The 24910-nt window shown below is 34.3% G+C and overlaps 1 protein-coding gene across 3 annotated transcripts in view; it reads right to left on the reverse strand.

The window, feature by feature from the left end:
- Positions 1 to 24910, reverse strand: part of LOC131579668 (sodium channel protein type 2 subunit alpha-like) — a 140063-nt gene that overhangs the window by 17916 nt on the left and 97237 nt on the right. The window contains exons 14-28 of one of the 3 annotated variants that reach the window (XM_058839953.1): positions 23578 to 23667; positions 22589 to 22717; positions 22069 to 22160; positions 20677 to 20913; positions 19517 to 19580; positions 18126 to 18267; positions 17074 to 17280; positions 16000 to 16290; positions 14977 to 15354; positions 13375 to 13507; positions 12313 to 12551; positions 10348 to 10521; positions 9191 to 9547; positions 6913 to 7365; positions 446 to 563 (exon numbers count right to left, since the gene is read on the reverse strand). In XM_058839953.1, the coding sequence (XP_058695936.1) occupies positions 446 to 563; positions 6913 to 7365; positions 9191 to 9547; positions 10348 to 10521; positions 12313 to 12551; positions 13375 to 13507; positions 14977 to 15354; positions 16000 to 16290; positions 17074 to 17280; positions 18126 to 18267; positions 19517 to 19580; positions 20677 to 20913; positions 22069 to 22160; positions 22589 to 22717; positions 23578 to 23667 (3104 nt within the window). Of the gene's footprint in view, positions 1 to 445; positions 564 to 6912; positions 7366 to 9190; positions 9548 to 10347; positions 10522 to 12312; positions 12552 to 13374; positions 13508 to 14976; positions 15355 to 15999; positions 16291 to 17073; positions 17281 to 18125; positions 18268 to 19516; positions 19581 to 20676; positions 20914 to 22068; positions 22161 to 22588; positions 22718 to 23577; positions 23668 to 24910 lie in introns of those variants that run through there. The other 2 variants (XM_058839951.1, XM_058839952.1) reach the window with 2 other exon arrangements.

Below are 24910 nucleotides of genomic sequence, written 5' to 3' on the forward strand. Positions count from 1 at the left end.
TTGTTTGAGTCAAACTTTCCATTGAATGATGGTGGATGATCTGAATCACCCACTGTGTTGCTTTCTAGCACTAGGAAGTGACCACGAATAATCACATGATTCCATTTTAAATTTCTCTGTGAAGTGAACCTCCCAGATTCACTACTGACAAAGTCATTTAAATCAACAGAATTAATGTCTACTGAGAATAATTTTATAGAATTGTGCCTAGTGATTATTTTAAAATATTATAAATGTTCACATACACACACATATTGAAATTTGCTTTAACGAATAGTACTTTATAGATGTCAGTATTGCTATCTACAACAGGCAAAATTAATCATACCCTAAGACTTGATGAACTAGGATCTAGGACAGCTGTAGCAAATAGGTTTCTTGAACTGCTAACGTTTGTTGCAAACAAGCAAAATGTAATTGCTAGGCCCAAATTTTATTTCCATACCTGCTGTAAAACATGCCTGCAGTTCTGATGCTTTTTCTGGTTCAGTTTCACTTTTTTCTTCTCCAAAGACAGCTAAATTAACTGTACTTCCTTCTGATGAGCTGGAAAAATCAAGCTTCTGAAAATAAAATTCAATTATAATTTTACTTTATTAATATTTATATTTTTAGAAGTTTAATTAACTAAGCATGCAACACCATGTGCCAGTCATAAGAAGAACAATATTTTTCACCAGAAATACAAAAAAACACCCACATGTAGCAGTTAATGCTGTTGAAATGCGCATAAATCATCCACTTTCTATCTAGAGTGTGGAATCTTTCATGGAATTTCAGAAATTTTAGGAAGTTTACTGTTAGCAAGTTGACTTACTAATACATATTCCATTTATTTTGCTTTCTACGATTACTTTCTTATACATTTCAACTGGCATTAATTTGCATACTTTTTTGACAATGCACATATGTAGTATATTGTGCATTCTGAAACTACCCATTACTCTGGTACACATACCTGTACAGTCAACACCCTGAAATAATTTTTGTGTTGTTTTTTTAGTAATTAATATTACATAAGTCACATTATTAAAATGACCCCCAAACATAAAAACGAACACACACACACACACACACACATAAAACCCCCACATCGAACACAAGAATAAGCCTTAATATATTATTTTGTAATCTGCCTGTGTATTGCAGAGATCTGGAGATTTTAAGGGAAGATGTGGTGTCCTGTACACTTAAGTTAAGTATGAGTACCAAACTAAATCAGAGTAGTTTTGGTCACAGCATTCTCTGACATTTTACAATGTTGTTATCAAGAAGTATATAACATCAGTAATGAAGTCACACAAGTAATGTCTGTAGGGAATGATGTAAGCACGCTTTATTAAACAACCTTGGTTTTGTCAAATCAATGCCACTTTTACTAATTTAGTTAGATTTTTATGGTTAAGAGATATTTAAGAGATAAATGCAGACAAGTTACCATCCAATCAAGTTGCATTTACACCTCAATTGTAAAATGTGAAAGGACAAGATTATTTTTGGTATTAAACAAGTTTTTATGTTTGTGAAAGAAGACAGACAATACAATAATATTCTGCATTAACTTTCATTAAAAATAGTTTTGTTATGTTGTCTACTTTGCTATTACTTTACAAACTGATTATCTGGAATAGAACCCCCATATAGCTTATGTTTATGGTAAACGTCTTTACTTTTATAGCAACATAATTTTAAAATAGCAATATTCACAACTTTTCCTGTCATTACTTCTACTGAACCCAGGGATAGCACAATATGCCCTCCACAATTCTATTACGCTGCTGCTTTCATCATTCCATGACATAGCATATATATTGCAAAATGTTGCAGTGGTGGTGAGTAAACTAAAATATTTAATTAAATAATTAAAATTATTATTTTTAAAATATATACCTTTAAAGAATAAGAAGTTTTGTGTCATATTACTAACAAAAATTTAAAGCAATGTGAAGTACCCTGAGTAATTTGAACTGTAAGCTCAGTACCTTTTGAGCAGATGACATTAATTCAAATGAAATTATAAAAGATGAACAACCACAAACACAAAAGGAACTGAAAAGAATCAATGTGTTTAGAACTTGAAGTTATATATTTCATGGTAGAAGAATCAGTGATTAGAGATCTTTAAAATTTCTTAATTACAAAAGGCAGTTTTCTTTACTCCAGAAATAAAACTAGAGATTCTATGAACTATTTTGATATAAACCAGGTAGTCTGATTTCCTCTTTCTTCTACAGATGGTGTAGAGTATAATCCTACTGCTTGAAGAGTTACAGATTTAATTAAAACATTGGTTCTCTTTTTTATGTGAGGGGCTCATACTTCTCACTAAGATGCAGGTATCAAACAACAACAAAAACAACAAAAGTGTCAAAATCAATATGCATAGAAGACTTTCTCCCTCTAATTAAAAATTAGAAAGTAAGTTTCTTTGCTATTTACAACAAGAGTCTTTGCAGAAGTCTAACTGATCTGGGGAACCACTCCAGGAAGAGAACTTTTAGTAAAGACAGAAATGTTCATCCTTCAACTTCCAGGCCCTTAGCTGCTGTTCAGTTTACTAAACAGAGGTAAGAAGGCCACACTGTATGTACACTAAGCACTGAATTGAATTCTCTGGATTGAATGGATCAACTTAGAAAAACTCGGCACGTGTTATCTATAAAAAAAAAGCATTGCCTTATTATGCAGGGGAGGGTAAGACAATGTGACAAGCAAATGAAAAAGATTTGTGTATTTTTCAGTCAAGTGATTGGAAGTTCCCAGATTACTGGCTTGCATGCTGCTCTACACTTGTCCAGACTCATGCAAGCAGAAGCTTGAGTTAGGCGCAGTGTCACATAATTAGTATCTATCAAATAAGACTCATCCCCTCCAAAGTAGGACCACTAGGATGGGATACTACCATGATACCAAAGATACTGACGTGTCTTTGGGAAAATAGCTTCAAAAAGTCCCTAGAACGATATTTTTACATTCCTTCTGAACAGTTTACTGACTCCTCAGACATAAAAGAGAGACCTAAATACTTCCAAAATACAATACAGTGCAAAAGAATACATGGAATATAATGCAAGATTCCACAGCAAAACCACACAAACAAAATTTGTATTTGCAAAAGGATTACCTCAGTGATCCCTAAATGGTAAAGGGCAGAACTGTCAAACTATTGAGATCATCAGGAATAAGAAAGGCATAGCTTGGTACAACTGAGCTAAATAAAAAACTTTTAAAGTTTAATGGTTTTAGAGGTTTGGGCGTGTAGTAGTTCCTATTTTGTCGTTTTGAAAACTGTCTTAATTTTATCCTTATCCCAAGTGTTCCTCTTCTATATTTCTTTCTTGTTTGAACATCCTTTTTTATATAGTTTTAAACCATCCAGATTTTTTTAGACACCTGCACAGAAATTTTGATTCATGTTTTATGTTTGTCTTTATAAAAATAAAGCAAGTGAATTAAGTTCACAAAGAAACCATTATTTATGAAGAACAAAACTTACATAAATGATTCCCTATATTCCAACCTTGCAGACATATATAAACTTCGTGACTAGAATATAACTAAATCATTACATCCATATTCAAAGGAACTACGCATAGGTATTAAAAAAACACATTTAAATGTTCCTAGGAGTGTATCTTTCATCCTATATTTTAGTTTCTCTTATATGGGAAAACTGAAATGTGAATTACAAAAACGTTGTGAACAAATGAAAAACAATTTATATCAAATATATAAACATTTTAGCATACAACTAACTGTATATATGTAATATTACAGAGGCATTGGTCAAATGAACATGATCAGAAAATGTTCATAATTACATGACATGTAATCATTACATAAAATCATGGCACAACAGATGAACAGAAAACGAGTGAGGACAACCTTCACATTGTCATAAAATCATAGGTTGTTCACCTCTTTTAAACTTGAAAGGTGCTGATGCTTAATTATTCAGTTAACAATAATAAAACTTACAAAGCATGCAAGTTACGCCACGGAAATAATACAGAAAATACCAAAGACGTAACAAGGAGAGAAGAACATGTTGGTGTTGCCCTGGGTCATGCTGTGATGTGAGTCATGGGACTCAGCTTACAGAGCAGCTGCACATGTTCCCACTACATTGCAACATATGGGGATAAAGATATTGTAGCTGAGTAGCATGCAGGCCAATCAATCTCAGAAGTGATCAAAAATGTATGACTTGTTTAGGTAACCTGTGTAAACATGCTGACACGTTGCTCTGCCTGGTTTAAAAGCACCAGTCTTGACTGATCCAGCTTGATTTTACTCCTGTGAGAAGAATGGTACGCAGTGAAATTAAAATATGGTACCCTTGAGGTTGTTTGAGTACTGGAAAGAGAAGCGTGGATTCTTACTTAAAATATGTGTTTTCTAGATATGTCACACATTTGCAAAACATAATAATTTTAGGTGTGGATTAGAGCATTAAGCATATCCATATATATAATGGAAGAGGCAAGATCAGCAGAGCTTCTGAATTTAACAGATGTATACTGGACTTGGGCCTGAACACAAATAACACCCCACAAACAAAAAAAACGAACCACCACCAAAAATTCCTTCACCCTCAAATTCTCCTCCAGAAAAAAAAAAAGGCCCAAACAAAAAAGATATACAGATACATCCACACTATGTGTATTTCAGCTTTAAGTATCCTTTAAGTGGTATTAACTAGACATTGAAAATAACAGAAATATATTTCTCCTTGCATTTCATTTTCAGAGTTATTCTTGGTCTTCACTAGATGCTAAATAAAATATATCTAGGTCCTTTGTTTCAGAAAAAAATGCAGGCAAAAAAAAGTAAATTATACCATACTAAACACAAAAACTTCTGCATAAGAATTTTTTCCCAGCATCTTTAAATATTTTACTGAATGACAAAAAAAATATAATTAAATATCTTAAGGTGCATTATAGAGTGTAGTAGATATAGCATCAAAAAACAAAACCTCATACTTAGTAATAAACCTATAAGTTCCTCAATTTGTCTTCTGGTACAAATCTGATCTCCCTTAGCAGTGACTTGTCAAGGGTTCATCAAATAATGTAGCTATGCAACAACTTCAACATAAACTGATCCATCTAAAGGGGAAGTCTGAAAGAAAGAGTAGAACCAATCTACAAAATGAAAGACAATTTCCCTACTGAAGAAGTGTACACGAAATCAGGGGGATTTTGTTAGTTTATGTATCTCCTGTGCTTGCAAATTTTCAGCCAGTTTTCCAAATCTGAGCAAGTAAAAATTGATCCCAGGTAACAGTACGTTATAGACAGCTAGCGCTTAGGTAGATCTTGAGCATCAAAGGTAAGAAGGCACAGATTTTGTCACTCAGTTCTAAAATATAAAATGCTGAATAATAGGTGTCTTCAACTGGAATTTCCAGGAAAGTGAAAGATTGAAAGTTAAAGTACATGGATTAATTAAAGATTCCTTCCACAAAACCAGTTTTTATTAAAAACTAAAGAAATCCAGTATCCTTTAGTAAGATTAATACGTAAAAGTTGCAGTAGCCATTCAGCAAACATTATAGCTTCATTACATAGAGCAGTTAATATTTTAAACAGGTTACTAATACTGTTTGCTTTGCTTTAAAGAAGCCTCTTCATAATCAATCTATGGTCTTCTCAACTGAATGGTCAATGTAACACCTGTGGAAACACAATCTCCAAAAAGTAGATGGAACAAATCAAGGAACAGGAAACAAGCAACTGAAATAAGTGTAATACAACTGAACACTGTTCTCTGCAATAAAAGAGACACCAAAATAGTACCTTATTATACCTTTCTAAATTTAATTTCACTACACTTTGCTGGAAAAAAACCTATTTTCTAAAATTTGGAAGTAATACTGGCAAATTAATGGCCAGTTCAAAACAAAACACCTGGAAACCTAAAAAGCCCAAAACCAGCAAAAAATGTCTCTGACTCATCAAGTGAATGCCTAAAACCAATTACACACGCAAAAAAAACCAAAAACAAAAACCAAAATAAACCAGACAAAGCAATCCAGACTGGAATACAGCTGTGTGCACAAGTGACGATATTCTATTTATGTCCTCGTGTCTTCAGGTGCCAAAGTGGGTGATACCAGACACAGTCTGCTCAAGCCACAGATTGAAATATGAATTTTAGTGTCTTTCAAAATCCTTCTGAAATCCATGATTTTGCTTTTCCCCTCAGACTGAAGCTTCTGACAAATGACTACAGTCCTAGAGCTGATCCAGTTTAAAATCAGGTTGTTGTCTTAGAAGTGACTGGTTTAAAACTCCCAAAAACAAGTAAGAAATTAGTATTTTTCTTTCAGTAATTCTATCTTTTTCTTGAGTTTTTTGTTGATCCATTTACTTTATAATACAAACATTGGTCCCTTGGCTTTCTCTCATCATTCTGATTTCAGATCATGAAAAAAGTTGTTACTCTTTCATTAGCCTGAGTCAGCACCTCTGTTAAGTTTATACAGTAAAACTAATGCTGATTTTCCGTAAAGAGTAGTAATATTCTTTATTAATATCTTCTCTAATATTTTTAAATAGCAGTTTAATTACATTTGTAGTTCACAGAAACATTACAATTATTAGAAAAACCAATCTTTTGACACTGTTTTTTCTATACATATATAGTAATTTCTCTATTCAACTAACAATTTGGTAAAGTTTGCTTTTCAAACATCTTTATAAATGGGTTCACATAAATTTGTACAGTTCTTCCAGTATTTCCTACTCTCTTGAACTCCACTTTCCCAATTCAGATTATTCATTCTTTGTACAATCCAAGAATCTTGAGTTACAATTGCTTTGCATTTCTAAGCTGGAAGAATTACACTATGAAACAACACAGTTGGTATAATTCATTCATCCAAAATATAAAATATTTAAATTTTACCTCCTTGCTTTCATCCAAATCTGAGTCACTGCTAAACTCTTCTGTATTCAGATGTTCAAAATCAGACTCTCCAACAGCTATTGGTACTGTGACAGTAAGGCTTGGGTTGTTTATGAATGATGTATAATCACTGCCACCTATAACAGTGGCCATTCCATTTTCATTTTTGCCACAGTTCGTATCTATCCTTAGTTCTGTGACAGTACAGTTGGAAATGCAAAGGTTTCTTTCATCATTCAACTGATCTGTTGCTGTTCTTTGATTTACAGCAGCCTGTTTTCCAAAACAAGACTTTCGGACACATTCACCTGCTCTCTTCTTCACATAATCTATTCCCTTCTGAATTCTTGCAACAGCAATCTGCAAGTTGTTAACTTCATTATCATCTTCTGTAGCAGCAAGGTTGTCTGAACTAAATGAACTCAGCAGCAAGGCCAGAAAAAGATTCAATACCTAATTTAAAAAAAAAAGAAACAAAGACAACAGAACTGATTTTCTTTCATTTTTCATTCACATGCTTCTTATGAACCCATTATGAACACAGGCTCTGTGTTTTTATTTACAGTATATAATTCTGAAAGCACACAGAAAATTAAACACAAATGCAATTTAAGCACAATACCTTCCCTATACTTCAACAAAGGGGATTTTGTGGCTTTACAATGCTTATTATTTGTAGAAGGTCAAAAATTAATGATTCTTCAGTACTGTCTGAACAGATTCAACATGTTTATTTTTTCTGGCAAATTGCAGCACTCTGTGCAGAAAACACATTTTCTATGTGCTGGTCCAAACCCACATGAATATATTTTTGTATATGACTTAAAAAATAAGGAATGCACTCTGTCTTTTAACCCCCAAGTCGTCCTTTTCCCACAGCAAGACAAAACATAGAACGTATATCAGTTATAAAAGCCCAGAGGTTACCAGTAACTCAAATACCAAAGCAGCAGAGTACCAGCTCTTAAAATCTTCAAATCAGCTCTTCCATCAGCTTGGAAGATAAGATGTGTTGGGAACACAAAAAGACAAATGGATAAAACAGCCCTGAACATACAGCAGGGATGTCTGCTCATGTAAGTTTTCCTAGAGCTATGGAATAAAATCAGAATATAGTAAACACTGTGGAAATATTCATATAGGTGGCTACTTCATTCCACAAAGTTCAATCTTCTGGTTTAGAAAACTACTTATGGAGTTCAACCAAACAACTTCACAGTTCTCTTCATTATAAGACAGTAGACTTATAGAAAATCCTTGAGCAAGTGGCTGTGCAACTAGAAGCAGTGCTAGCTTGGTTTAAAGACTCTTATCTTATTATCCTCTCAGAAATTTTATTCCTAAAGAATGTTTCCAGGATGGCTAATTTAAAATCTCTTCTGCTACTAACAGTTGTTTAAAGCAGAGATGTAGAATAACAGCGAAAATGAGAAAAGCAGAGCAACAGGCAGAGCAATTAATGTCTTAAATACTGGCGAGTTAAAAAATACAAAACATTTATAAAGAGAAATGTATACTCATACAAACTAGTGTCAATCTGATGCTTTCTTCTGAAAAAGAAAAAACCAGATATAATACAGGCCATGTTAGAAATATCTGTAGAAAGCACTTATGGAATTGGAAGCAAAAAAGTGAAGAAGTAAAAGAAAACCTGAAGTAATTGAATCTGGACTTTTTTCTGCATAACAACTTCCTTCTAATTGAAGTTTCCTCACTCCATTTGTGTAAAATGCTGGCTATGCAGCAAACAGGTCTCAAAATGGCATACGTTTCAGAGTCTTAAGAATGCAGTAGCAGTCATATAGACAGAAGAGATCAGAAAAAGTTTAAAAGAAAGGCCCAATAACCTGCCTATGTGTGACTAGAAGCAATGACTAAATTGTTAGGGAGAAAAGGTCCTGCTATATCCTCTTCTGCAAATAGGAAACTTCTACCCTCGAAGTCTAACACTGCAGGTGCCTTTGCTCTTCTCTCCCTCTCTAGGAGAGAACCAGGAGTAGTCCACAATACCCTGAACACCCAGTACTGCACGCTCTCAGCCACATCCTCTGAACTGCACTCCGTACCCTGAGAGGGGTCATCCTCCAAACTGAGGACTCTAGATGAGATCAAAAATCTAACAAACAGAAAAGTCCATTTCAAAACCCATACTCATAACAAATCCAAAACAATAAAAATCATATTTAAAAATTACATTTAATAATACTTTTAAAATTAATTACTGGTTCTCTTACCTTTTATATTCTAAATTAATTGTAAAATTATTTTGGCTACATACCACTAGGTTTCCAATCACCATGACCATCATGAAGACTGTAAGGCACATGGTTTGGCCTGCAACCTCCATGCAGTCCCACATTGTTTCTATCCATTCTCCACACAGCACTCGGAATACAATCAGGAAAGAGTGGAAAAAGTCATGCATGTGCCAGCGAGGGAGCACGCAGTCACTTGCAATTTTGCAGACGCATTCCAGGTAGCTTTTCCCAAACAGCTGCATCCCAACCACAGCGAAAATGAACACAATGATGGCCAGCACCAGGGTCAGATTCCCCAGAGCTCCCACAGAGTTGCCAATAATCTTAATCAGCATATTTAGGGTTGGCCAAGATTTTGCCAGTTTGAAGACTCGTAACTGGAAAAAAAAATATACAGGCATTATTAGCTGTAATTACAAAAGTGCTATAGAGACAACAGCATAATACAAATGAGTGACTCTCAGCAACAGCAAAAGGAAGAAACTTCAACGTGATTCCAGCAACCATAAATTTCATAGTGTTTCATGAAACCCACACTTTTAAAACATAGTAAATTTTAGACTTTGTTATTTTTTTTCCTGTTTGTTTGTTATTTTATTTTTTTAGCACATTATTCTTTTCCACATGAAAGAAAGAGCACACTGGTTGTATTTGTTCAGACAGCGGATTCTGAACATGTTATACACCTTGGACATTCATATAGAAACAAATTAAAATAAAAGTATTTTTTTAATAAAATAAAGATCCTTTTTTTTGCTAAGGGGAAAAGAAAAATCAATCTTCTAAAAATTTATTAAACCCATTAATTTTATGATTCCTACATTTAAAAAGAATACCTCTAGCCTTCTTGCTATTTCCAGATATGAAAATCAACAAGACTACAAATGTTTTCTGCTTCTCAATATACACTAAAAAAATTGTACATTTCACTGAGCTTTATCCATTTATGTTTAAACAATTACAATAAAATTACAGCTCTTTCTCTTGAAAGTATATTTGCTTCTGAACCATAAAATGGCACATAGTATTCAATGATAAATAATTTTTAAAACATGCCTGCAGAGATATCCTGTGTCACTTACTAAAAAGTATACCTAATGATAAAAGGTGTCTTATTTATATGAATAGAGTTGAAATACAAACATAATTCATTAATTAACGCAGACATATTATTTACCAATCTGAATGATCGGAGAACGGATAATCCATCCACGTTTGACAAAAAAAGCTCCACCAAACTAAGAATAACTATAAAACTATCAAAAATATTCCAGCCAACTTGGAAATAATTAAAAGGATGCATGGCAATTATCTTGAGAACCATTTCTGCTGCAAAAATTCCAGTAAAAACCTGAAGAAAAAAAATGTTATTGTTACTTTATGGATGAATATGAAGAAGTCGAACCAGCAGATAAGGAACAAGTGAAGTAAGAAGTAACATCCCTCTTACAGCAGGATGTCACTAAGTAAAATTATCACAAGCTGAACCCCACAGAGAAGGTGAGTGGCAACATTAAAATGAGCTGTAGCATAAATGTGACACCAGTTAAAGCTAAGATACATTTAGTGTCTACTGAAGCTATTGCTAACAAGCCTCCAGTTCGATCCTTATATCTGCCTATATGTAGCTAAAGGAACTTTCCCCAGCAAGATAATACATCCACTGCTGTCAGAATGGAAGCTGCTTTAAGAAAGGTGTGTGGGAAAACATGAATTGGTCATAAATTGGAGTGATGTACTATTGACTAATGAAGTCTATATGAGAGCTCACAAGCAAGCTTATCTTCTCTAACTGCCAAAAGAAGTCAGTTGTGCCAAGGTTTGTGTTTGAAGTAAAACTCTTTTCTGACTGAATGCCTCTGATAACTTCTGAAGCAGAAGACAAACAACACCTCTGAAATTCATTGTATTTGCTGTAGATGTATGATCACCAGTATCTATAAAAACTACATCAATTAATCTCTTTTATGAGGAAGATGAAAAAAAAGTTCAAGAAAAATCTGGACCATTTTACAGTCTTTAAAATGTAGAGCTACAGAGTCCAGAAAGGAAGAAAGCAACTGCTGAAGCTATACCAGTGCCATTGTGGCATATTGGCTGACTAGGAGCACACACCAATTCTTGGCATGAAGGAACACTTATACTCACACATTCTAAACAACTCCATTATGTAGGAAAGGTAGAAATGGGAGCTTGCCGGGTTAAACTTACAAAGAGGGCTTACAAGACAGCCCTCTGAAGCAGCTATTGACCCTTACCTATTTGTCTTCCCTAGGCTTTCCTCAAAAACATCCTGCAGATATTTTAAACAGCAACATGAGATGTTTATCTTCCACAGATAATGATCTCTAATTCCAGAATAAGGTGAAAACACTGAACTGTATCTGTATTGACTAAAAATATTAGTATAAAATCTATATGTTGATACATTAACTCTGTACATAAGTCTGTATGTTACTAATATATGTAAGAATTTCACATATCCCAATAACTAAAATGTTTTGTTATTTTTCTACATCTTAATCACCAGAATAACCACTTAGAATATGCATAGGTTAAGAAGTATAATGTTTCTCTATTATTGGTGTTATAAACCAGACAAAGCTACCTCACCAAACCTGACCCACAGACTGTGTCCACTGAGGGGCAAAATACAGCTGTATCAACAGATACTCAGAATAAGTCACACATTCTTTGCCATTGTTATGGTCCAATCAAATAAGTGGTTTTCAAGGAAACACAAAATCAACACACAGAAATAGCAGTGAAAAATAATAAACAAAAATAGCATTCAGCTCTTTTTGTGTGTTAACAATGTACCTTCCACTAAAAAGGATCTAATTTGGCTCCTACTTGTTTTTGTAATAATTAACAAAAGCATGCCAGATTTCTTCCAGTTTCATATAATTCAAACTCTGGCTTTTGGAAACTCTATTGAAAAAGTTGCAATACAGAAATCAAACTGTAAGACAGAACATCTCTCAAATATTCTTATACACAGCATATTCCAAATGGTATTTTTAGACTACTTTTAGTTCAACTAAACCTTTATCATTCATTTTTTGGGAAGACAATAAAAATAATAAAAACAATTTTATTTCAGGTTCCAACCGTATAAAATTCTATAGATTGAAGGACTTACCAGATTTCCTACTGTAAGTACAGTGTAAAAATGGTCAGTCATTGGATAATGTTCCATGGCCATAAATAGTGTGTTTATAACTATGCAAACAGTGACAGCCAGATCAACTAGTGGATCCATTACAATAAATTCAACTGCATTCTTTATTTTTAACCAGGGCTTGCAGCACTCCCAAATTAAGAAAGTGTGGGCAAACTTATCCCAACAAGGTGGACATTTTTGTCTGGATCCTTGAAGTTCTGGAGAAAAAGAGAAATTTATAGTCAACAAGTTCTGGAGAAAGTGAAGATAATTTTTATCTGCTTTTCCAGGTTTTAATCTTTATACCTGGAACCACTAAGGACACTTGGTGGAACCTCCTCAGATTTCCAGGAATTTACTGTTTCTGACACAAGATTTTAGAAGACTAAAAGAAAAACCTCAAGTGTTCTGAGGAAATAATTTAAAAACTTGACTATTTTTAATAAGATACGATCTTGTTTAAAAAAAAACAAAAAAAAAACCAAAAAGAAGCCATAAAAACTATGCTTATGATTAGGGATCTTTTTTCAGTAAAACTTTACTCCAAAGTCCTCTTAAATGTCAAAGTACTTATTTTCAGATAAAAATTACATCAATTTTAGCATGAATCGGGTTTTGAAATTTATTTAAACTTTTTTCATTAATAGTCATTCCAGTGTTCCAAGGAATCCCAGCAAAAATTTTCTTCTCCTTATTAGCTAAAGCCTGCCCTTTAATTGTCTCTAATATTTTTTTGATATAGTTAGTGGAAAATGTATCACAAGGCATTTCTTCCAGTAACTATTGCTAAGCATGAATAACTAGCATAAACCACATACACATTACATTAGAATAATTAGAATGAGTTTTTTTACATCAGCCTGCTTATTAGATTCCTTCCTTTCTTTTTTCACTATGTACATGCATTTTTTTCCTGTTATTCAGTTTATGTATTTGCAATGGCTACATATTTTTTCTCTTCTGTATTTGCATTGTGATATAATACCTTCAAGCAAGTCTAAGACTACATCAAGAAAGTTCAAGTATCTAGTTATAACACACCTTCCATTCTATTTGTGATAACATCTGCTAGACTCATGGCCCTTTCCCTTAAATCGGGATCCTCCAGCAACTCCATTGGTATTTGATATGAACTGGTACGTCTGTTTTTTATTTCTATTTCTGTGGTAGTGGTCTATAAAGAAAAAAAAAAGAAAAAAAGTTTTGTAAATTAAATTCAACTTTAGAAATACTGTGATGCTTTTTAAATTATAATTTTCATTATATACTTCCTAATAGTATTAATACTTATAAACATTTGGATACTTATTCCTATATTTTCACTGCATTATACTCAAATAACATTACTCCACTTCAGATACCAAGAAATTTTGGAGGGGACTACAGCCAAGAAAAGAAAACAAGATTTTCAGAACTTGTGTAAAAAAAAAAATCCCCAGTTCCCAGTTCCATACTTTCTCTACCAATATTTCCATTCTAAACTAGCTCATTCACAAGGTACCTCTAACAAATGATTAGTGGTAGGAAGATTCTGCACCAACACTATTCCATAAAAGTAAATTTTAAAGATTAGTTTCAATCTCTATACCCATTCAAAACTTATTTAAACTATATTTTTGAAACTTAATTGCTATCAAGTCTGATTTATTTTATGAATTTCAACTGAAGAAACAGCATAGGTCTGACTTAATTAATCCCAAAAACGAATACTTGTTTTACATGATTTTATTTTTAAAAATGAAAGCTGTGTTATAACTATAGTATTCAGCACCTCTGTTATGAAGAAGTTTTGAATGCATAATGATAGATTTTTTTTCAGTACATTAAATAAATGCATGAAAATAAAAGTATAATAAAATGCAAGAAGACTATAACTGCAAGGCATCTGGCTGATAACTGCCAGGAAGCTGGCTGATGTACTTTCAGATACTGTAACCCATATAGAAATTTCTGTTTCAGTAAAATAACATTTTTAGAAAAAAGCATGGAGATGTCTGCTCCATTCCTAAAGCAGACTGCGAGAAAAGGAAAAACAGAGCAAAATTTAAATGTTTTGTTTGTTTGGGGCTTTTGTTTTTTATTGAATTATACAGTGATCCTAGGCAGTGAGCAACTCAGATGGTCCTTGAAACCCAGGAGGAAAAAAATTCTTTCAGAATTTTTAAAATGACAACATAATCCTGAAAGACTATGCTACATTTGCACAGTGTCAAATGTATGAAGAAGGGAGAAAAGCAGAACCAGCATTATTACTGACAGATAATCAGAAAATAAACTTAAAAGGAGGTTAAAACCATAAAGAGAAAAAACAAAAAATATATAATAATATACAGGAAGTTTCATGCTGAACATCCTATTCTGGACTCTAAAACAGATTTAGCAATGGAACATTACTAATCTGATTCATTAAGCAGATGTATGCCTATCCTTGCTTTGCAGGTATATAAAAATTTACTACTTTGTTCTCTTTCATGCTTCAGCATCTCACTTTTGACTGAATCACTTCAAACCCATTTCATTACAGCAAAATCTGCAAAAGCATTCACAACTTCCCATCCATTTTCAAAGCAAAAATTTCATTGAAACATTGTCTATGCAATTAAGAAAGGCCATGAAACCTGGAGTAATTTACTACTTCCTTACATTCCCATCAGCTGCTGCTTTATCTATTATCACCTCTGGCAGAAGTTGTCCAGTAGGAGATAGACCTGGTGGTCCATCCACCAAGGAAACCACGCCATTGCAATCCACGGTGCTGTGCATCTTCCCATTCACTGGGAGGACTGTCAGCCTCCTGGATGACCTACTGCTCTGGCTAACGTTACTGCTGCGCCGCTCGCCGTGCCTGCGCGGCACAAACAGGGAACCCCTTCTGCTCGAATTATCCTCAAACGTGCTGTGCTCATCGTCAGCAAAGTCATTTTCAGATCCTCGCTCTCTTCCATAGTCTCTAAAACTGAAAATACTTGTTCTGCTGCTAGGCCTGGGAGAAAACAGGGTGCCATGAACACTCAGCAAAGACTGCAAAGGAAACATAAAAAAATGACAATTTGAAGATTATACGTATACAAAATGCATGTCTATATATAAGAAAAACAACAATAATTTATATTGCCCAGGAATTTTTCAGTGTTATCTTTAATACACTGCTTCAGGCTGATCTCAACAATGCATTACAGATGAAAGTCAACTGAATGGGTAAATTTGCAGTGTACTTAAAACTATAACTGAGAAAAAAAAAATATACATGTATAAGGCCATAGTCATTTTAATCTTTGCTTTGAAGAGAAAAACAAAGACTTCCATAAACTTCAATGATCCACATAGATCATGCATTACGTTAAAATATATCAATACCTTTAGTCTTCTAAATTCATACATTATAATTAAATTTTCCATTTATGAATTAAGGCATTTCTATTTCATATTAACTAGGAAAATGCAATGCTGCTGTGGATGTTAAAGTCCTAAATAATAAAATGACAGAGAACAAAACACATTTTTAAGGTACACTCTAGAAAACAATACCAACAGTAAGTTGGTATTTGAGAGAATGCTACACTATTTTTCCTTTGTTGCCTTACATTGCAAAGTTGCAGTGAAGTTTGTTTGCTATAACAGTAATCCCAGAAATTCCAAAAATGACAATTTCATTACTCACAGTACCTGGTGGGGTGATGTAAACGGCTTCCCATAAGTTAGTCTGTTTCCATCAAAAGATAAACGGAAACCTGTCCTTTTGATACTGCCATCTGATTCAGATTTTGGAAGCTTTTCATTCTTCATGTCATCCTCTTCTCCAGAGAGCTCTCTCTGCCTTCTTTTCTTCCTTCTATTTCTCCTTTCTTTGGCACTTTTTGAACTAAGCTTGGATGTATCTGAAGAACTATCTGAGGGTGCAGCATTCCCACTTTCACAGCTGTACTCTGTCATCTCTGCTACAGCCACTGCTATTGCCTGCCACAGCAATTATTTAACAAGATGCTTTATAAATCACACCATTTTTAAAGAAGGATACAGCCCTTGTTCCTAAGATTTCTATCAAATTACTTCTAGTAAACGAAGTGGTTGAATTTGTGCAAAACTATAAATGAAATTCTGTAGTATGGATAGAATTCAAATGGAGTTCTACTTTGCATCCCTATCATGGAGTCAGCCCACAATGTCTACAGCCACAAAGTTATTTAGGAAATACTCTATAATTAATAATTCCTTAATTAGAGTGAATACAATAGCAAACAAAAGAGCTAAACAGAGTCACACTTCAGTCTGTATTAATTTAGTAAACTAATCCTAATTTTTATTTTAAGTAGCTTCCTTAAGCTGCTTCCGGTCTTTGATTCACTGGTAGCCACACAAGTAACAAAAATTCATCAGAAATTTAAAGATTAAAATATTTTACTCTCTAATCAGAGCTTGAAAAGTATTGAAATTATTTATATGATGAAAATTTGGAAAATCATCATGACAGTTTACTAGATACTATCCAAGATAAGAGAGATTTATTTAAAATTATTATTCTGATTTGGAGACTGCTCTTTTTTCTCTATTCAGAAATTCATTAACACTTAAGACATTATACATTTAAAAAGCAATAAAGAGGCATACAAAAAGCAGTCTAAAGTATTTGAGAGGTACGTTAAAGAATGGATTTTTTTTTAATATGTGAATGTAATTATTGGTTCTAACAAATAGCATGCAAAGGAACACACTAAGGCCCAGACTCTTGCTAGGAAATACCTGAGCTTCTTCTTGCTGCTTCTGCAGTTGTTCAAGTTTCAGCTTAAAGTCTGCCTCCCTCTGCTCTGCTTCAACAATAGTTGCCTGATTTTGCTCTTCATAGGCCATGGCAACCACAGCCAAAATCAAGTTAATCAAATAGAAGGATCCCAGAAAAATCACCACAACAAAAAAGATCATGTATGATTTGCCAACAGCTCGTAGTGTCTAAAGAAGGAGAAGAGAAATCAACCAGCTGCTGAAGAAATGCATCAGTTCATAAGCATTAATGACTTTGAAAAGTGCAAAACTAATATTTAGTTGGTTTTCCTTCTGTAGTAAAATCATACAAGTTTTCTGAATTACAACGTATATAAACGTAATTACAACAAAATAAAGAGGGCATTCTTGTACGTGAAAAACACGCCTAAGGATCATGCTGCTTTGCCACAAACCTCCTTCAATGCCTAATAATCTTGAAAAGTATGTGGGATCAAAATTATTAATGTAAGTCACATACCACAGGTTGGAGACTTAGAATGCTTACCATGTATTAGCATGCTTCCCCGTTGAAATAACCAAATAAATTAAAAATGGCACAACTGCTTAGATAGTTAGAAAAGAGTATTTATTATAATTAACACATTCACACACACACCATATAATGAAAAGCTACTGTAAGAAAGTTAATTTATATCAAGTCATGCATTCTAAGTTATAAAAAATGGGATTAAGAGTACTGAAATTACGGTTCAGGTTTTACTGTCATGAAGTCTTTTTACAATTTGAACTCAATATTGGTATTTTTGAAAATATCATGAGGCACAAAATGAAATATACACTGTAAAAATTAAATTAAGGATCAAAAAACCTCTCATGTGCCTCTTCAGAAATCATGCGAGATTCTGTACTAAGTGTCCATGTCTGCTTAGTTTTGTAACTGAATTTGCTTCCTTTGATAAAAATTTTAATGGCTAACAATACCAATAGTATGTAATATAAATAAGAATGGCCTTTCCAAGATTGATTTGGAGCCAGTAATACACTAACGACAATTTTTAAAACGCACTCACCAACTGATAAAGATTTTCCCAATAGTCCTGTGTCATCAGTCGAAACAGTGACAAGAAAGCCCAACTGAATGTGTCAAAGCTAGTATATCCATAGTTGGGGTTTTTACCAGCTTTCACACAGATGAACTCTTCTGGGCATTTACTAGGAGAGGAAAAAAAGAAAAGGAAAAGAGGCAAAACAATCCACACACAAATTTCATATAACACTTTTTTTTTTTTTAATTATTGTTTCTTGAGCTTCTTATGAAGCACTGTCTGTGGAGGGTGCTGTTATTTGTGGCTTAAACCAATTCAAAAATTAGTGATGACATTAAAAGTCTGTTCTTTAAAGAATAATCCAGAGAAAGCAAACTAGTAATGACAATTTCCTTCTATTTCCTTCTATCTCCTTTCAGAGTTTTAAACAAAATAAAGTTTATTATGAACAGTTTGATATTACCTGTGCAGATATCTCTTCAATGAAAATAATACATGTACTTAACACAGAGATTTCAATAGGTGGATACTTCCATGCAGGAAAAAGACAGCCAGCACACACATTTTATGCTGAACTATGTCTGTCAATGAGGTTGGCATACCAGATTTCTTGGCTTATTCACATCTGTGAGCCTAACTAAGAAATTCTACCAATTCATCAAAACCAAATAACCAGCACATGGATACTTTTATCTTGTGAAATTTTTCATATTGGTTTTGAGAGTAGGTGATGCAATCTTGATATCAAGTATAATAAGCACACTGTTTCAATTAGGACATAAGAGGCTCCTGTCCCCAAAACCTCTCCAAAAAACACTATATAGATTTCCTTTCATGCATGTATGTCTATTTGATGTGCATTTATACACATACACAGAATTATCTCATAGTTACATATATAAGTTAAATGTTTACAAAGATAGTTTGAGTATGTGGGTTTTAAAGCTATTACCTACCAAAACCAAGGGATGGACTGATAATTCATAGGCATACAGAATTATGTGATTTTGTTACAAAAAATTGCCATGCAGAGAGAGCAACACACTGCCATGCATGCAGCTGCCAGAAAGAGGAAGCCTAAAGATGTCTTCCCTAAATGTGGTCATAAATCTCAGTGTTCCATGCTTATTTTTGGGTTGAGAAATGGCAGGGAACCCATTATAAAGAATGTTCTTAAGTGACTGATAACACAAGATCTAACCTTCTTTAGTTACATGTGAGCTTTTAAAACAAATTTCCAGCAAAGTATTTTGTCATTTAACATTTTTACTCATTCAAGTGTCTAACTACTAGAAACCAAGACCATATTATTATTGACTGTGACGTTACGTAACTAAATTAGCCCTTTAAAGTTTAGATTGATATTTTTTACATTCTGTTTAGACACATAGTATATAATTTTTAGTGTACCTTACCCTGCATCTGAGCTATTGCCACAAAGCAGAAAATCAATTGCTCCTTCTGGAAGATAGAAATGACCTAAAGAAAAAAAAAGAAGTAACATTTACGAATGAAAGGAGGGTTTGTATTTTTTTTGTGAGGATGAACCTATGTTCAAGTCATCCAGTTTTGAATGTTCATAATCTCTCATTTCTGTTTTCCCAACAGTGGGTTCAAATACTGGCATAATCACAGCATTTCTTGGGTTGGAAGTGACTTGAAAGATCATCTCTTTCCAAAACCCCTGCCATGGGAAGCAATGCCACTTAATTGATTGGGGCCCATGCAACCTGGCCTTGATCACTTCCAGGGATGGGGCATCCACAACCCCTCTGGGCAACAAAAAAAAAACATTGCAAAAACGAAATCCTGGAACAATGATTAGAACATAAATTGTATATTCTTTTCTTGCAACACTGCACAGTGAATATCCTTTCAAAATAGATAAAAGAAAATACAAAACTTAAAACTCCTCTTATTCAGTAAGTAGAATGTAATCAGACAAAACCTATCTCCTTTAAAATGGAACATGTATAATGGCTTTCTGGCAGTTTTGAAGTCAGAGCAACATTAACTAGCACATCCTGTAACTATTTCACATCCTGGGAAAATATGAAGGCAGCATTTAAAAAGAAGACAGGTGTTCCAATTAGAATGTTCTAACAGCTGCTGTACTATAAACAACTTCACAGAATTGTTCCTTTAATTATAAGGTGGTAGCCTTCAGAAAAGTTTCTGTGGGACTGGTCAAATGCTGGCACATGCAGCCCAGAAGACGTGGCATCTCAATCCTTAGAGATACTAAGAACTTGACTGGAACAAGGGATTGAGCAATCTGCTCCAACCAGACCAGCAGCTGAGCAGCAGTTGGTCTGGAATGGGGAGATCCTGTCCAACCTGCATGATTGTGTGATTCTAAAACTAACCTAAGCCTCTACATACATTTCTAAGTGCAGTCAATGGAAAGAGCAGTGACGTCAGCATGAGCTTGGGATGTAACATATACAAATTCCTGTTCTTTGCCATTCAATTAAATTGGTTTTTATCTTTATTCTGAAGTATAAAACAGTTATCTTGTGATTGTGTGATGGTTTACATACAAAAATTGTTAGCAAATTACAACAGTATTTCTTACTTTCTTCGTTAATGTATGCTGCCCAGTCAAATTCTGAACCATTGAAGTATGGAACCACATGTTTCTCAAAAGCTGTTGAATTTTCTGATGGCCAGAACAGGCATTTATTCTTCAAGTTGCCCATGAACAGCTGAAGTCCTATCAGTGCAAATACACTCAGGCAAAATACAGTCAGGATCATCACATCTGAGAGCTTCTTCACAGACTGAATTAAGGCTCCAACAATAGTCTTCAAGCCTGCAAACAGAGGCAGATTTTTATTATACATTTATAATTATAAAATTATAATTTCATTATAATATAAATATTATATATTTTATTATAATTATTTTATAATAAATATTATTTGTTGTAATATTTATTATAATATTATATTTATTATAGAAATATTTAACTAAGCTAAAATACAATGTAAGCATCTCCAACACACTACTAAATACCATGCACAGCTTCAAAAGAAGTCTTAAAGCATTTTCCAAAGGAAAAGCTACCAATAAGTTTCATCCCTGAAAAATAATTTGAAAATATGAATGGGAATGAATAGCATACATTCCAAAGCACCTGCTCTTCACATCAAGAGTTTTCAATTCATGCTCTCTATACATGTACACTACATCTAAAGAAAATAGCTAATTTTATTTTCTTTTTGATGCCTCTTGCTCCAAACCTTTGCCAGTATTCTATTCCAATACACAGCATTTGGTTCTATAACAGCGAACAAAAAGAGACCACAATTTTATTTCAGCAGTAATTTCAACGTCTGCATTTTAATGCACTGTCTTTTGTTGGAAGTAGGGTTTGGTGAAGATAGGCATCATAAGCTAATAACTACACCATGCAGTCCCATGCTACTCATTATTATCTTATTCCTCTGTCAGGGATTCAGCTTTTACAAAACATTAAAATTTTCAATCCCACATTTATTTCACAAATACGGATATGTAACATTCACATTAAAAAGCCGTAATTTTTATCCTTAATATGGGAAAGAAAATTTGACATCATTAAATGGAAGAATATACAGGCTATGTAAATGAGTTGTTCATGCAACTAACTCTTAAACTCTGAGGCTGACTGTTTTAGAGAATTAGAAAAAGAAATTAAATTGAAATTAAGACAAAAACCTGGATGTTTCTGTTAAAAACATGAGTTCAGATTCTATGCAGTTTCAGTCAGCCTCAGTGTTTAACCTTGCTCTCACCTGGAATGACTGATACTGTTTTCAAAACTCGGAGAACTCTGAATGTTCTCAACGCTGAGACATTGCCCAGGTCCACAAACTCTGTCACATATCTGTAGTGAGGGATTCCACACACAAACACAATGACAGCACACACAAAATTAAACAGAGGTGATTTAGAGTGTCTACTATTTTACACAGTTACTTCTTACCTGGAATTACAGAAATAGTTTTCAAAGCTCTCAATACTCTGAAAGTTCGAAGAGCTGAAAGATTGCCTAGGTTTACAAATTCTGTTATATACCTGTAGGATTAAATCACAGTTATTCAGAATTGAGGCAGGGCTTTTACTACTTACCTGGACCTGAAATCCTGAAATCCTGTTTTATTTTTGGAGGAAGAAGTTTAAATGAAAGACTTGCTTTCTGTTTCAATTAAGCTTGCCCTAATAAATTCACCCTTAAGATTTTCCATTAACTGCAAATTTAAAATGAAACCTATAGACCTGCTTTCAATTTTAAAATCCTATTTTAAACTAATTGTTGAGTGTTATCTTCTGTACTGAAGAATAGTCCACTAATTCTGCTATGTGTTACATTAGTGTAAAATATTCAAGTGGAAAAACTTGAAACACAATTCAGCTGCAATTTCATATGGACTAATACAAGCCAAACAATCCGAGGTTCAAAAAAATTCCTGTTATTTTACTTTAAAAAAAAATTATATACTTACGCAAAGGAAATGACAACAAAATCAAGCCAGTTCCAAGGGTCACGAAGGCAAGTAAAATGGTTTATCCAGAAGCCTCTTGCAAATATTTTTACTAGAAATTCAAAAGTATAAATTCCAGTGAAAGTGTACCTGTGAGGAAATACAGCAAAAGTTAAAGATTGTTGTGCTACTCAGTGATAAATCATGAGCATACAGGAAAATAAACCCAGTAATTAGTATATGCATTGAACAGCATACACTAATTATGTTATAAACTCACATAAAGCATGACTGTTTCCCCACCATTTTTTGTGAGGTAATAGGATTATACATTTTATTTTGTCTGAAAAATATTTTTGCAGTTTCTAGCACATAAGATTTTTAATTTCAGCACTAATAATAATAATCATGTACAACACAAAAAAATATTTTTATTCAAATAACATTTGAGCATGGTTGCCACATCAGAGATGAAGTCCATGGGTAAGTGAAATCTAATATTTACTAAAGGTACTTGATGGCTGACCATGTAGACTTAAGAATGATAAACAATAATCCTCAGCAAAGGTATTTTCTTTAAAGAGTGGGTGTGTCCCATAATTGGATTTTGCTGCACAAAATGAAGGTGTTTCAGAGGGGCTATAGAAAGCATCTTCCACACTGAAAAGCCAGTAGTTTTATGCTGAATGACAATTTTCTTTTTTTTCTTTTTTTTAATGATAAAGAACAGCTGAAGAGGGAGAATGAAAACGTTGCTTGTACGAACATTCTGAGGAAAAGTATTTATCAGCATTTTGTTCAGAGAAAAAGATTAACAATGCCACAGATTCTCTCATTTGCAGAGCTTGCAGGACTGTGCTGCTTTGGGTTGCAGCTAGGATCAAACTCCAGGTAGGAAAAACGAGAATACTGGTATTGCACACATAAGTAAAACTGCATGGTCTAGCTCTCCATTTGTTTTTCATTTTTAAAGCACCTTAAAAATCATTAGCTTATTTAAGTATACTTACTCTACTTTTTTTGCCCATTCTGGAAGATTCCTCCATGTCATCAATACACAATTTGCCAGAATAGTGAGCATAATGATCTTGTTGAACAATGTTGACCATAGTTAAGGAATATACCCCTTTTAAAAGCCAAATTTGCATAACACAAAATATGAAGACTTGATCAGGACATAGAACACGGCTAACACATACCATACAAATCAATTTACTATCACTAGCAATGTCATAAATAATGCAAAGATTTTTCACAAGAATGATGGTTATACACCTATCACAGAATCATTTAAGTTGGAAAAGACCACTGAGGTCACCAAGTCCAACTTTTGACTCTTCACTTGTCGACTAGGCCATGACACTCTGTGCCACATCCAGTCATTTCCTGAACACCTCCGGGGATATTGACTCCACCACTTCCCTGGGTAGTCCATTCCAATGCTTGACAACCTTTTTTGTGAAGGAATTCCTCCTGATGTCCAACCTGAACTTGCCTTGGTGTAGCTTGAGGCTATTTTTTCTTGTCCTGTCACTGGTTACCTGGGAGAAGAGGCTGCCCCCAACCGGGCTACACTCTCCTTCCAGCAGGCTGTAGAGAGTGATGAGGTCACTCTGAGCCTCCTCTTCTCCAGGATAAACACCCCCAGCTGCTTCAGCTGCTCCCTACAGGACTCACTTTCTAGACCCTTCACCAACTTTGCTGCCCCTGTCTGGACACATTCCAGCACCTCAATGTCCTTCCTGAACTGAGGCACCCAGAACCCGAGATGTGACCTCACCAGTGCTGAGTACAGGGGACAGTCATTGTCCTGGGCCTGTTGGCCACACTATTCCTGATACAGGCTGGGATGCCACTGGCCTTCTTGGCCACCCAGGCACACACTGGCTCGTGTTCAGCTGCTGTCAATCAGCACTGCCAGATCCTTTCCCATTGGGCCACTTCCCAGCCACTCTGCCCCCAGCCTGTAGCACTGCATGGGGCTGTTGTGGCCAATGTGAACAGCACTTGGTCAAGTTGAACCTCAGACTCTTGGTCTGGCCCATTGATCCAGCCTGTCCAGGTCCCTCTGCAGGGCTTCCCTACCCTCCAGCAGACCAACACTCCCACACAACTTAGCAATATCCACAAACTTACCATGGGTAAGTTTCATCTTATCCCTTCATCCAGATCATCCATAAAAATTTTAGACAGGGTTGGGTTCAATACTGCACCTTCAGGAACTCCACTAAAGACTTCTGAATTTAATCAGCAGCTTAAGTGACTAATCTTGGCTCAGATTGATTTTGGAAGAATTAAAGGCAGGAACACATTCAAACACTAAATCAAAACTCCTAGTGTTAA

The sequence above is a fragment of the Poecile atricapillus genome, chromosome 5, assembly GCF_030490865.1.
Source record: "Poecile atricapillus isolate bPoeAtr1 chromosome 5, bPoeAtr1.hap1, whole genome shotgun sequence".
NCBI classification, from domain to species: domain Eukaryota; kingdom Metazoa; phylum Chordata; class Aves; order Passeriformes; family Paridae; genus Poecile; species Poecile atricapillus.